This window comes from Sinocyclocheilus rhinocerous, unplaced genomic scaffold (assembly GCF_001515625.1).
Source record: "Sinocyclocheilus rhinocerous isolate Xijiao unplaced genomic scaffold, SAMN03320098_v1.1 scaffold1069, whole genome shotgun sequence".
Taxonomy (NCBI): domain Eukaryota; kingdom Metazoa; phylum Chordata; class Actinopteri; order Cypriniformes; family Cyprinidae; genus Sinocyclocheilus; species Sinocyclocheilus rhinocerous.
The window spans coordinates 2038415-2053732 of NW_015635541.1; the positions used below are offsets into that span (position 1 = coordinate 2038415).

Here is a 15318-nt window from a genome sequence, read left to right on the forward strand (position 1 = left end):
AATGTTAAAAACAATCGTGCTGCTGTTTTTTTAATAGAAATCCTGATTTTTCAGATTCTTTAAATAGAAAGTTCAAAAGAACGATTAATTAAAAATAGAATTGTAACATGTAAAAGTCTTGACTCTCACTTTTGGTCAGTTTAATGCATCCTTGCTGAATAAAAGTATCAATTTCTGTAAAAAAAAAAAAAAAAACCTTACTGACTGCAAACATGAATAGTATTTTATATATTACTTTAAATATGTATTTTTATGTGTTTAAATCCAGAGCTGTATTCAGATCCACTGCCATTCCTTGAGGTATTCTAAAGATGTGAAGTATGCACTTGTTCTATTTTCTTTCTCCATGCACATTTACCCAGAGAGGTGCTATGGATGACTAGTGTGAATCACGAGTCACGTGAGTCTGTCTGTTATATTGCTGCTATAAATATGAGGATTGGTAACAGGTGAGACAGCAGCTCTGATATCACTCATGCTCTACTGCTGCACTCCTCCACTCCTTTTTCAATCTGATTTCATTCTAACCCCACAGGATTATTTGTAGTGAAAAGTGCCACCCTTTGATTGTATGCAATTTCGCACTCGATCTGACGCCTTCCCATTCTGCAGTTTCCTCATACACTCACCTCTTTTGCTGCATCTTCTCTTCCCCTTGAGGTCGTTCTGAAAAGCCCCTTGCCTTCTAGCTGCCTGTTTTTGGCTCTCACTTTTATTGCTTTGTGATAAAGATTAGCAAATGCTCCAGTTAAAGCCTTTTGAGAAATCAGTGCCAAATTTAGACATCTGTTGGCTTAAAAAAAAGGCAGATCGAAAGACAGAGGGAAGAAAACAAGCAGAAGTGAAATGTGCATTTGCTTCCAATATAGTGACTGATATCTAAACTATCTCTATCTGTTTTAGGCATAGCAGAGTGTTTGTGATTATAGTCCTCATTACAAGAATAGTTTATCCAAAAATGAAAATTTTGTCATCATTTACTCACCCTCATGTTAAACCTAAACCCATATGACTTTATTTCTCCTATAGAACACAGCAGAAGACTTCTAGCTCCATGCAATTATAACAAATGACGACACACTTTTAAAAAGAATGAAAAAGTGTGTCAAGATCAGTGTTAGGGAAAGTTACTTTTAAAAGTAATGCATTAGAATATTGCGTTACTCCATAAAAAGTAACTAATTGCGTTACTTTTATGGAAAGTAATCCATTATGTTACTATTGCTTTTTGTCACCTGAGCTGGGCTTGCTTATTTATTTTTAATAACAACAAAAAAAGATATATTTTTGCCAACTGTAAAGGCCCTTTCACACCAAAAGTGAAATTAATAAGTCTCAAGTGCCTCTGCACCTCACTTCCAATTTCTCTCAACAAGGGGACAGGAGGTGTCAGTAAATAAATAGGAAAACAAAATAACTTGCGTTACTTATTTGAAAAAGTAACTCCGATATTTTTTTGTAAATTTAAAAGTAATGTGTTGCTTTACTAGTTACTTGAAAAAAGTAATCTGATTACGTAACTCATGTTACTTGTTACAACACTGGTAAAGATGGATTGCTAGATTATATGTTAGATTTATATGAGGAGGGACAGACCAAAATGTAAGTGAAAATAAAAATCTTGACATTTTGACAATCCAGCTCTCCTTAGTGTGTTCATGAGAAATAGAACAATTCATTCTTTTGAGATGAATTCTTTCAATCCGTCAGTTCATTTAGTTCACAAATGGTATTGATGTAAAGAATGAGTCATTCTTGAATCAGACAGCATAGTGATGTCTGATTCATGACTGATTCATAACTTTGAGCCTGATCTTTTCAATGCATTAGTTCAACCAGTTCACAAAACTCATTTGAATGATTCTGATGACTGAATCAGATTCTCAAGCTGATTTGCTTGACTTATTGATCTGGTCACATGAGGTTAATAGCTTACTTGGGGAAAAAAAGGTTATCACTGGAAAGACTCCCTCGAAGCTATCATACAACTTCATAAGAATGTAGTGCATGCATCATATGGACCAATTTTATGATGCTTTTATTATGCTTTTGTAAAGCTTACACATCTCAGTTTTAATTTATTTCAAATGCAATGAAAAGAGTGACCAGTGCAATTCAAAATCCTCCTTTTGTGCTCCACTGAAGAAAGAAAGTAATTCAGGTTTTGAATGACATGAGAGTGAGTAAATGATGACAGAATGTTCTATTGGTTGAACTATCGCTTTAAACCATCGATCGCTTGTTTTCCTCCCTTTGTGGGTTTCTTAGTCTATCTGAATTCACCCCCGGTCTGGCGCATAGAGAGCTGGCTATAATTACTCAGCTAAGCACTAAAACAGAGCAGATAATTAAGGAACACTTTAATTAATAGCCACGTCAGGCACAGCCTGGCGCGGGTCCATGCCGCCATGTGCACCCTATGGTGTTACTTTAGTGGTACATCGAGAGAATCTTAATGCAGTCTCATTTAAGCTGATTCAGACCCAGTGCACACAGTTCACAGACACATGCTGTTACTGAGACTCCAAACAGCTACAATAGCATTCATTGCGCACACTGTACATAGTCATTGATATAACAGACCTGCATTTTTTCATTTTAATATATATTAATAAAGCAAGTAATGAAAAATATTTGATTTTTTGTTTATGGCATACCCTAAAGTACTGCAGTATCATGTTCGAGGATGACTGAACCATAAATGATTTGTGCCTGTGTATTAGTGGTTCATTAAGCTTCAGTTACAGTTAACTTTGAGTGCTTTTTGGAAGATTCAAATATGAGATGAGCGAAATTTGCATATAGATATTAGCTATTTGGGTTTTTTCACATCTGGTAGTGTGACTGTAGGGTTCTGGTCAATAAGGAGACTTTCCATCAGTATTCTAATAGAAAGCATGCGTGTCCGCTTATGCTGTTGATGATCATAAAAGTTATGACCTGCGGCATTATCTGGGACAAATGCAGCCATCGGTTTGCTCACAGTTTTAACTAGTTGTAATTTTATTGTATTAATTTTAAATATGCTTTTCAAACCAAACAAACAGAGAGGTTGAGAGAATGTTCTTCTCATAGGGAGAAAGCACTTTAGAGCACTTTTCCTCTATTTCCATCCTGTTCTTATTCGGTGTGTATACAGAAACAAATGAGTCATGATTAATAATGCATGTTTTCAGAGAGGGCTGCCCTGCTGCACTGACCACACACTGAACTCACACTCTACCACGCGCTAGCTCTCAGTCGCTTCCCTCAGTTTTTAGTTAGTTTAGTGTCAGTTTTAACCTTCTAGTTTCAGAATTTACAATAGGCATTATTTATTTAATTTTATTTTATTACAACAGTATTTATATATTTTGTAGATGGATATTATCATTTTATATACTCGCAATATACTACCAAATGTTTTTGAAAAAAGTCTCTTTTGCTTCCCAAGGTGGCATTTATTTGATATTATGAAATATTATTACAATTTAAAAAACTTTTTCTATTTTTATATATTTTAAAATGTCATTTATTCCTGTGATGGCAAAGCTGAATTTTTGAGAAGCCATTACTCCAGTCTCCTTCAGAAATTTTTGTCCAAACTGTTTTTTTTTTCAGTATTCTTGGATGAATAGACAGAAATTATTTGAAATACATAGTAACAATGTAAAAGCCATTGCTGAATAAAAGTTTTTTTTTTCTTTTTTACTGCTCTCAAACTTACACAAACACACACACACACACACACGCTTCAACAGAATGTTAGTTGCAGATTTTGAAATGTTTGAAATTGTTGAAATGTTTATTTCAATTAATGATTGTGTTTTTATTTAGTTTTTGTTGATGATTATTTTTTTTTAAGTAAAGGTTACAGTAATCAGCATATATATGATGACATGAGAAACAGACGGATTTTGATTGAGTAGAGCATTCGTAATGAGGAGCTTTTTATAAGTCACAGTGGGTTCATCATCATCAGTTGTGTTTCTGGTTGGTGGTATCTTAGAGACATAATATCTAGACCTCAAGACAGTTGGACAATTGCTCTCCAACATGAGTCTGTAGGTGGAGGTCTTTGTCCATGTCAGAAAGTTTGCAGGCGGGTGAAGAGGGTAGGGTGATTTTCAACATCCATCTCTGGGGTCCACTCAGATTGAGTAGAGCCAGGCAGCTTCCCGTCGAGAGCACAGGTCCGAGGTTCAGCGAGCCTGGAAAACTCGGGTACATGAACGTGAAATGTGCAGAGTGCTTTTAGAAAAGCAGTGTAGAATAAAAGACCAAGACAAGCAAAAACCCCAAACCAAACAAACAGAGAGGTTGAGAGAATGTTCTTCTCATAGGGAGAAAGCACTTTAGAGCACTTTTCCTCTATTTCCATCCTGTTCTTATTCGGTGTGTATGCAGAAACAAATGAGTCATGATTAATAATGCATGTTTTCAGAGAGGGCTGCCCCGCTGCACTGACCACACACTGAACTCACACTCTACCACGCGCTAGCTCTCAGTCGCTTCCCTCAGTTCAATGGATAATTCACTCAGAATTGAACTCACCCTCATCTTGTTCCAAACCCAAATGCTGTTATATTTTTCTCAGAAATGAGAAAACTGTGAAGAATTGTTTATCAGCTCTTAACCGTTATCATCTCTATAATGACAGTTCACAGTGACCGAGGGCTGACGAGATACAAAAAAAGAGAAGCACTATAAAAGCGGTCCAGATGGATACATTCAAACTCTTTATGTGAGGAAAAGATACAAATTTAAATTATTATTCGCAAATAATCTTGCCCTACCCCAAAGAACACGTTTAGCATGCATCCGTGTCCAAAATTGTTACGTTACCAATGTCATTTTGACATTAGTGATAGTGAAGCATCATTTTATATTGTGTATGTGTGTCAAAGACGAGACGTCCCGTTTTGGTATCTGCATCAAATTAAAATTTCAAAAGTGATTTTACATATAAATCATATTAAAAGTATCTGCTTTAACGTTTTAAATAACTTTTGTGACAATAAAATGTCAAAATATGGGTGAAAAATGTTCTGTTGTCATTTAGTACAATACATATATTTATGTAAAAAGGAAACAACATACTTATTCTCACCTGCTTATTAAAATATATAAAAGAAAAAGTGATCATACTAAATTTTATTATGTTTGAAATGATTACAAACTTCTTGCTGACAAAGATTGGTAAAGATATAAAATAAACAAAACTTAAAGCTGTGCTAAACGTTTGTTTTGATGCTTGAAAACCACTTTTTAATCTTTGAGCCATATATTAGTAGTAGTAGTATTTTTATATATACATTATACTGCAAGCAAATCCTTTGTTTTATATTGCATTATAATTAATTATATAATTATAATGGTATTATGCCATTATTATAATGACATTATAAGAATTATTAGAATTCCTTTTAAAATGATTGATTATTAAAATGATTTGTATTCTTTTTTTATTTAATGACCAAAGTTGTATGTTCCTACATCATACAGTACTAGCATTAACTTAGCATGTAGCAAGATCAACTTTCAGTGACTCCGAATTGTGAGCAGCACACAGAGGCAATCAATTGTGAATATAAGGGATTTAATAAATGAAACTACAGCTAGCATACAACAAGACTAAGCAAAACATTTATATCCAGAATGAAGGAAAGTAAGGAAAGAGAGAGAGAGAAGAACAAAGAATGGCAGTATTTAGCATCAATTAACCACAACCTAATGAGAATCATCAGAGAATCAAAAATCAGACTCCAGGGTGATGAGTCTTGGAGAGTGTGTCTCGAAGGGTTTGAGCCATGATTGGTTTGGGTTAGGGCAGGGCTCCAGACTCATTCTTCCCACTGGTCGCTCTTTTGCGACCAACTTTCTCAGTGCATGAGCACATGATTTGGTCGCAATTGTTTTTGTTTGTTTGGTTGGTTTTTTTGCTACAACATGGGGTTAATCAATGCATGCTGATGAACTTTTATCATAGTTAATAGTTATATGGAAACGAAAGAGGTTAACATTCAACCTGTTCTTTTTCATTAGTAGTATTATTTGTGATTTGAATTTTGTGAACGGGAGTTCCTCTTTTGCTGTTATAATGCTTTCGCTTTTGAATTTGCGATCTTGTTGTCACGTTTTACAAGAAAAGAGAATTGTCTGTTTTGCTTACATCTATATCTTTCATTTTTAAGACTAAAACAAAAGATGGATTCATTGTTATTCTTAATTAAAAAGCACAACAACAATAAAACAGTAAGCTGCAATGACAAACAAGCTTACAAAACGTTTATTAACAAAAATGAATAAGATGAGGCATGGCATACACCACATGCTGTATTATATACAGACTAATAAATTACAGAACGTTTAGCAAACACTGAGGAATCAAATAAATAAATAAAAGAGAGCCTCCATAGCATATCGTGAGGTAAACAGCAAAGATAACGCAAATGAAAACAAAAAGAAAAGTAAAACTAAACTTGCTGTCGGTGACAGTGCTTGCATGTTTTTTTTCCCCAAAAGAATACCAACATGTTCACATTTGGTTTAAGAAGCGGTCTTTTACTTTACTTTAGCATGAAAACCATCCATCGGTTCCTCAATATTTGGTCATTTTTGCTACGCGCACCTTCGCACTCGTGCTGACGCGGCGAGTATAAACCAGGCTCTACACTCTAAGCGCTGTGCAGCTCAAATGAGTAGCGCGGTTTTGTTATGCTTTCAGTTTCATTTGCCGTTTGATGGTTCACATATGCAACAGAAATGGCAGCGCTTATGAGTTAAACAACGTGGCACTGGCACGACCGCACACAAAATTTAGTCGCACAGGCAGAAAAAATGGTCGCAGTCTGGAGCCCTGGGTTAGGGACTTTTAAGGGTCTACCAGTCACACCCATCTTTGGCAGATTGACCAATGTAGAGATGTGAATTTTGAGCAGGAAAGGTTCATTATATACTTAAAGCTAATAAATATAACAGTCAGTTATTGCATTATAAGATTTAGTAGAATTCCTTTTAAAATAAATGTATTTTTTATACTTATGTTCTTATTAGTGTTTTAACTTTATTCTCTCCTTTTTGTAAATGTATTAGTTTTATAATATTAACAATTATTAAACCATTTAAGTTGGATAACACTAGTCTGTGTACATGCGTGCGTATGGCTTAAAGATTTGAAATAAAGTGCATGAGTAGTATATATGAGCTACTTTTCTTTCTTTCTTTCCTCCTGGCACAAGCTGTATAATGGTTCTTCAGAATGTTGACTTCTGCATTTCATAGACAAAATAACAGCATACAGATTTGGAAAACATAAGGGTGAGTAGATGTAAATTTTCACATTTGGGTGAACTATCTCTTTAAGAGTCACTGCCCAAAGCCCCCATAACAACACAATGGCACACAAGCAGAGCGAGTGGACAGACTGCTGGTCTGAATGGCTGTGGTCTCTGGCAGGCGTTCTCCATCAGCAGTGACTGCGATCTGAAGGTGAACAGGGTCAGGGATGTACACGATGATTTGTTTAGCCAGAGCACTGTTGAGAACCATCTGCCCTGTAATTCAGGTGAGCATCTGCTGAGCTGCAGATGGCAGGAAAAGTGCAGGAGGGGAGGACGATGCCTGCTCTCAAACAGGTCCAGTTTCTCCTGAGCCAGAACCAGAGGACCGGTGCTACTGCGCGGAGCCTGTTGTAACTGTCCTTTAAAGATATGCTTTGTGCCAAAGCTTGCCATGCACAGCATTTTATTAGCCTGTTTCTGGCAGAAGTCTTGGAAACTTACAAAGTTTCAAGTGAAAGAAAAATGCCTTGTGTAGAAGAAACTCTAAAACTAGGAACTCCATCTGCTTTAGTATTGGATTAACTGCAAAAATTTTCACCATTTGCTTTTGATTGTACTTTAAAGTTACTTAAATTGATTTTGGCCAATTAAATTGGTCAGTATTAGCAGAACTACTTTATTAAAAGATGCAGCAACAGCTGCTTTTCCATCTATCTATCTATCTGATCCTAATGTCTTTCCATCCATACATCCTTCTTTCTTTCTTTCTTTGTCAATCTGCCTGTCTGTTGACCCTAATGTCTGTCTGTTCGTCTATCCATGCATCCATCCATCCATTCTTCCTTCTTTCTTTCTTGCTTTCTGTTAATACTTTTTAAACTCTTTGTACAAAACAAACAAGTATGTATTCACTAACTTTGCTTCTCTACTTAAAAATAACCTGAATTTTCTTGAAATCAACTCATTTTAATTCTACTTCCTTACATTCATATTCAAACTGCAATGCAATTTCGAATGGTGCTCAATCCTAAAATACAGATAAATTATCTGATTTCTCAGACCTCATTTGGTGGTCCTAAACTGTTATTACATATATGCACTGTCATTTATTTTTTTTATTATTATTATTATTATTTTAAGAAAGCTTTCTTCAGATGGAACATTTAGGAAAGTCAATACATTCACAAGGCGTCACAAAGCATCCTTTGCCTGATATCCACCTGTTGATGTACTAAGCGATGGATGTAGACATTTAGGACTCATGTTAATATGATTTGAGCAGCAATCCTGGTTCTGGCTGACCACTTGTGATGGGATCACTTGGGACAGAGGTTAATGCTGAGTGCAAACGGGGCCTTTGACTACATGTGCATGAGATGATAGGATGTCTAACACAGGGTGAGTTCAGTGACCTCTGGTGCTGCTCATGTTTTTTAATATCTGGGTTTTCCTTCACTTCTCTCTTTTAAGCAGGTCTTCATGCCTCAGCCGTCCTCCTGTTGCACGGCTGGCGCAGCTAATTATCTGAATAAACACCATCAGATCTCTCTCTCTGCTTCTCCTTCCTTCCCTCTGTAGACAGCACTCTGTAGGGCCGCATCTTCACAAGCAGCTCGACAGATTGAGCTGATTACAAGCCTCCTGCTGTAGTGACACTCACCCTGTTTGATCCATGAGCCCAGATGAACTTCTCCATACATTAGCTTGCTTGCTACCCATTTGATTGTATAGTACAACTATCAGACCAGCAGACTTCTAAACCTAAACTAAACCACACTGGAGTCCTGGACTGTTCATCAATGTGGCTGATGATGCTGTCAGAAAAAAAAGCAGATTCAATCTTTTTAAAGCAGATTCAATCTATTAGATGTCTAATATTCACGGTTTTCTTTGTTTTGTTCAATTAAGGATTCAGGCATCACATGGTAAATCTGCTTTAAGACGAGGTCCTGTGTTCAGAGTATTATAAATAAACCTCACTTCAAATATACTGAAGATTCTAACAGCAATAAAATATGTCTGGGAAAAAAATGGACAAAACAAAATAAAACAAAAAAATGTTCATTTATTTGTAGTGCAATTATTAATATTAATACAATAGTAATATTGCAATAGTAATATCTCACGTTATTTTTATTTAGGAATTTTTATATTTTTATTTATTATTAATGATAGTAATAATAATAATACTAAATAATAATAATAATTGTTATTGTTATTATTATCATCATTATTATCATCACCGTCACTGTTTTATAGCCATATTGATGTGTAATCACAAAAACCCTACAAACAAGCACAGCAAACCTGGATTTTTTCAAATTCAATTTAAATCCCAGTTACATTTTTTATCAGAAAAAAAATATTTTCCCCCAAATCATGCAGTCCTATTTATTTGTACTTTCACTAATAAATATTTTTCTTTGCATTTGTCCAAATATTGGTTATTTTGGTTTGCCAAGAAGCATCTAAATATTTGTTTGTCATTTTTATCCAAATGTGTCATTGCTTTCTCTGGATCCCTCTTTATTTTATCTGACATGGTCATCAGTTTATTGCCGGTCAGCGTGGCAGGTTAGCTTGAGGTGGAGTCTAGCTAAGAAGTTCTCTCATGCGTTTAAGTGAAAGGCGGCATGTTGTTAGCACAAACCTGTAAAGCATGGCTGGTGCAATTACACAAGGCTGTGTGCTGGCAATTACTGTGTCATGCTCTTTGATGAGAACATGTACTGTTGTGCATGTGTGATTTTTGGCATAAAAGAAAAATCGATAATTTTGACCCATACAATGTTTTTTGGCTATTGCTACAAATATACCCCAGCGACTTAAGACTGGTTTTGTGCTACAGGGTCACATTTGGTTAAAGCAAAAGTTGTGACATCAGAGGAGACTGAGTCTAGACTGAGTGGGAATGGTGCACATTTCAGTTAGAAGTGATACCCGATATGTCTGTTCCTACAGATAATGCTCCAGACAATAAATTTAGGAGCCCTTACACCATATACTGCAAGAGAGCGAGTGCGAGAGGGCGTTGCGGGTGATAATTTAAACCCCTCACCTTCAGCTGTTCCCTCCCTCCACTGCAAGAACACATCTTCATTAATCACTGCATTCTTTTATTAGAACCTCCTCTTTGTATCGCCAGCACTGCGCTCATTTAAAAGACTCCTCTCTCCTGCTGTCAAGGTGGCCCATACATTTACAGTCACTGATGACTTATTTTATCTGTTCTTCCTGTAAAACTTATCATCTCTCTTTCTCCCTCTGTCTGTCAAATTTAGCTCTCTAAACCAGTCGCTCGCTCTTTAGAGTTTAAGCTCCTAATATAAACTGACTCCTCTTTTAACTACTCTCAATTTTAAATCTAATTTCGCTCTATTATTTACCTCGCTGCTGTCTGTCTACTCCTACAGGGTCACATTTGGTTATTCCTATTAGACTTACATTAAAGCAGGGGCCGTATCTAGGGACCAGAATATCATCGACAAGTGAAAGCAAAACTCAAAATACATTAAAAGATTTTACTTCCAAAAATGAATACAAAATTAAAGGTCATATTTTGTTCACATTTTGTTTTCCAGACCAGTGCACAGTAACAAGATCATACCTGTTCCTGCACAAATTTTGGTTCTTCAGCACCATCTACTATTTTGGCAACTGGGCTTTCCTTGTGGTAAAGTATTTTCCTAAAATGTTCCTTTTTTTAGATGATATACCTTGTTATATGTAATGAAGGAGATTGCATGGATGAACACATGAAAATTTAATAATAATTATTATTATTCTATAGCCCTAATAAGTCTTTTGTTGTGTTGCAGGTCTTTCTTATTGGTTTGGTTGTTTCATGCTGTAAAGGGAAGAAATCTGTGATCGAAGGGGAAGTTGATGCAGACGATTCAGATGTCAGTGATGATGAATATGTGCATTAACTTTGTACTAAAAGTCCTGTTTTTACTTGGTTTGGTTACTAGTCAGAGCTGGAATGGGAAAAAAAATGGAAAATAGTTTTTCACACACATCTTTCGTTCATCATTCAGAGAAAGAAACATTGTTGTTCTATAAGATTCGATTGGATGTGTTATGATGCCAAATAGGATCTGTGTCACTAGGCATTATCATGTCTAACTGATAGTAGGAGTCTGATATGCTAACCTGTCTTTACTACTGACCCTTACTTCTAATGAAGGGTGTGTATGCATGTCCTTTTGCATTGCAGTATAAAATAAATCAACAAAAAAGTTTTTCTCTCTAAACATTAACAAATTTAGTTTGAAATAAGTTTAAAAGGTTCAAATATTTTTGTTAATATGAATAAAAAATTTGAGATCCTTCTGCTGATTTATTTATTTATTTATTTTTTTGTTAAGCTGTGCATATCTGTAATTTGTGTCTAGGCATAATGCTCCAGTGTTTCTGATGTGTGTTACTTTAATCTCTGAGGTTGCATTGCTATCATACTGCTTGTGGACAACAGTTGATTTATTTCACATAAGTTTTTATTTTGGAATTATTGGACTGAACTTGCAAATTTCTAGAGATGATGATTAAGATTGTGGGGAAAAAAAATTATCATACGTATTGGCCTGTTTTGCTGTTTCCTGAAATTAACATTTCTTTTGCAAGATGCTTCTGTTATAATGCAGTTTTGAGTCATTAATAAAGCCTACAACAGTATCTCTGGTTTTAAAATGGATCCAGTTGCTTTTTTATATATTTAATTATATAAGATAATTCAGATGGTTAATTAATGTTAAATAGAAATATGTAGATTTACAGATCTGAAATCATTTCTTTTGCCAGGAAAAAATTTATGTTAATTCCATGTACTATGTTAACCTTTTATATATAATGGCATTATTTTTGTAGAACAGTTTTGACAAACTGAATTGACCTAATGGTCATTCCAGAGGTTGTATGATATTGCTTAAATATATGTAGAATAAACCATATAATAAAATACGTTTTTTAATGATTCGATTCTGCAGTGAGCTTTTTAAATCTAGCTTTGCACCTTTACAATACTGTGGAAGCTTAAGCGACAAAAAGTGAAAAACATCAGCATTTATAGTCTGCTATATAAAAGGCACACGAGCAGCTCACTAATGATTCCAGAAAATGAAGGAATGATTCTTTTGAACCGGTTCTCCGCATCCTACTGAACGGTTAAAGCAGTCGAATGACTCTCAAATCAACGATAATTCGAATCGAAATAAGCTGCGAACTAATGATGTCTGCTGCTTTGCAAGAAGCCGCTCCAACCAGCTCGCAAATCAGAGTTAACAATACAGTAAAATCTCAAATCTGGCATTTTTCTACGAATGTGTTTATTGTTAGGCGCTGACGTTTTTATTAAAACGAATCATTCATAAGAATCGGATTCACAAGAGTCGAATTCTCACAATACCACACAGAATAGTTTATTTTCGATCCGGTTCAAACGAACCGAATGACTACAATCAATTTTTTGAGAGTTCATTCGCTAGCTAAACTTTGGTTCTTCAACGACGCTAAACATCACCGAAGAAATGAAATAATCAAACCCCAAAATAATAATTTAAAGAGAGTTGTGCCCCGTACAATTCAGCCTAAACAACATCATTCACCTACAGAATAGTTTATTTTCGATCCGGTTCAAACGAACCGAATGACTACAATAAATTTTTTGAGAGTTCGCTAGCTAAACCTTGGTTCTTCAACGACGCTAAACATCACCGAAGAAATGAAATAATCAAACCCCAAAATAATAATTTAAAGAGAGTTGTGCCCCGTACAATTCAGCCTAAACAACATCATTCACCTTCACTGAAGACCCCTAAAATGCCATACTTCAGGTCAGAAATACTTAATTAACGTATTCCAGTATTCATTCTGTCTAAATTTAGCATTCAGCCTTCTTAGCATTGTTTGCTCAAAGTTTCGACGTAATAATGATCGTTCGTTGAGCTGACCTGGAGAAGAGATATAAAGCAGAGTTTTTGTGTTGAATCTTACTTTGTTTACACATTGAATTGGATTTAATTCATCTCTGTTCTGTGATAAGATTGTTTGTCTTCATTTAGAGCTGAAATGGATGCAAATGCAAACAACTGTGTAAAAGTGTTTGTAGATCAGCTGTGTTTACCCTCACTGACATTCTCACAGTTAAAACTTTATCGTGCAAACTGAAGAGCAAAGCAGACTGTGTTGTTCAGAGTCGACAGTGCTCATACTGAGAACTGCTTGAGTCTGCTATTGGGACTGTGTTTGTGTGCTTATCATGTTCTCACCTGGACCAGATGTTCATATAATTCATGGCCCACGAAGACACACCAGCCAGACTCTCCTAACAGATGGTGCAGTCTTTGGAAAGAAAACAACAACTAATTTTCTTGAGCATGCTTATATAATCGACCAAAAAAGAGGGGTTGGTGACAGCGCAGTTTGCAGCTAACTGGCAGTGCAATATTAGAAATGTATTTTTGTTCATATATATATATATATATATACATACATACATACACACATATATATATAGGGTGACCATACGTGCCATTTTCCCAGGACGCGTCCTGGCCAGGATTTGTTTTGGCTTTGTTTTCCTCTTTTCATGCTTGCTGAAGGTAATGATCTGTTAAAATTGTTCTAAATGTTAATAAATTTACATTTGTATATTGTAATATACAAATGTAAATGTATTAACATTTAGAACAATTTTAACGCACTCAAATAGGAAACAGTTCTTTTAAATTGCATAACATTTGACAATATTACTGTTTTTACAGTATTTTAATAAAATAAATGCAACGCTAGTGAGCATTCAAAACTTAATTACATATTGGCATATATATATATGCAAGATGTTAATTATAAATTATAATAATAATACAAAATAAGATGGATCATAAAAAATTGCATGGTTTTTTTTATTTTTATTTAGTACTTTTTATGAGTAGTTTATGGCCAGTTTGTTACTTATAATTTTAAGATAATTAACATTGCTTAATTGCCTTTTAAACAATTCTCTACAGGTTATATTGATCAGCAAAATTGATCAGTTGCCAGCACTCATTTAATTGATAAGTTGTCAACTTTATTTATAATACAATATTAGAGGGAGAGAGAGGCAGCGATTTTAAGATCATGAGAAATATCTATTTTTTTAAATCTTGAAATTATCTTTTTCCGTTATAAAAGAATGATGTTAAAGCCACATTCGCTTTCAAACACACAGTGAACTTTAAAAATGCAGGAAGCGATAAGACGGGCATCTTTTCTTATCCATTCTCTTCATTCATCTTTAAATGGAATATATACTCTTCTTCCCAAAGGCAGAAAAAAAGCTCTTTCTCACGCACCGGGGTGTTTTAGACCCAAGATATAAGGCAGTCTTCTGGGTCGAGGGGATTTTCCAAACAATACTTTAAAAGCAGTTCTGCAGCCTCTGACTGATTTAGTGTTGAAAGTGACTCACAGCGAGTGTGCTGTTAGATTGAATGTGAAGTTCACAATCACACACTCCCACTGGAGTGCCTGTTTGCCTTGCGTTCATACAAAGTGGCTGCATAAAGCAATATTGATTTGATGAGATTGAATTACATTATTAAAAATGAAACTCATTCATTTTGTTCATCTGGAGACATCACGCTTTTTTTGTGATCTTGCACTTTGCATATAAATACAGTCAAGATAACTTAAAAGAATGCTGTGCTTTAAATCTTCCTGTTGAGTTACATATCTAAATACAGGGTTCTTTAAATGTCTGCCAAAATTGTACACCCATCATTTTGTGTCAGTAACAGATGGGGCAGTTAGGAGGATTTCCTTTGCCACTGAAAGAGCATTAGGTGATGGTTCCTTTGACAGACATCAGAAGGCATCACTGTCAGCGGCTCTGAGGAGAGTCATCCTGCTGAACATCGCTGATGCAATAAAAACACTCTGAAGCCACGAGACAGATTGAAATGTATATAACACTGAAAGACAGACTTTTACCATTTCCTTCTGGCTTTTCATTTTAATCTTAATATTTTATAGGTCGACAGTTGTTCAATTTGCCATGTACATTTTATTTTTTTTT

At 35.2% G+C, this 15318-nt stretch overlaps 1 protein-coding gene across 1 annotated transcript in view; it reads left to right on the plus strand.

The window, feature by feature from the left end:
- Positions 1 to 11512, plus strand: part of LOC107747273 (probable lysosomal cobalamin transporter) — a 103986-nt gene extending 92474 nt beyond the window's left edge. Inside the window, exons 15-16 of the mRNA XM_016561739.1 lie at positions 10844 to 10935; positions 11081 to 11512. Coding sequence (XP_016417225.1) covers positions 10844 to 10935; positions 11081 to 11191 — 203 coding nt within the window. The 3' untranslated portion in view covers positions 11192 to 11512. The remainder of the gene's footprint in view (positions 1 to 10843; positions 10936 to 11080) is intronic.
- The last annotated feature ends 3806 nt before the right edge of the window (positions 11513 to 15318 follow it).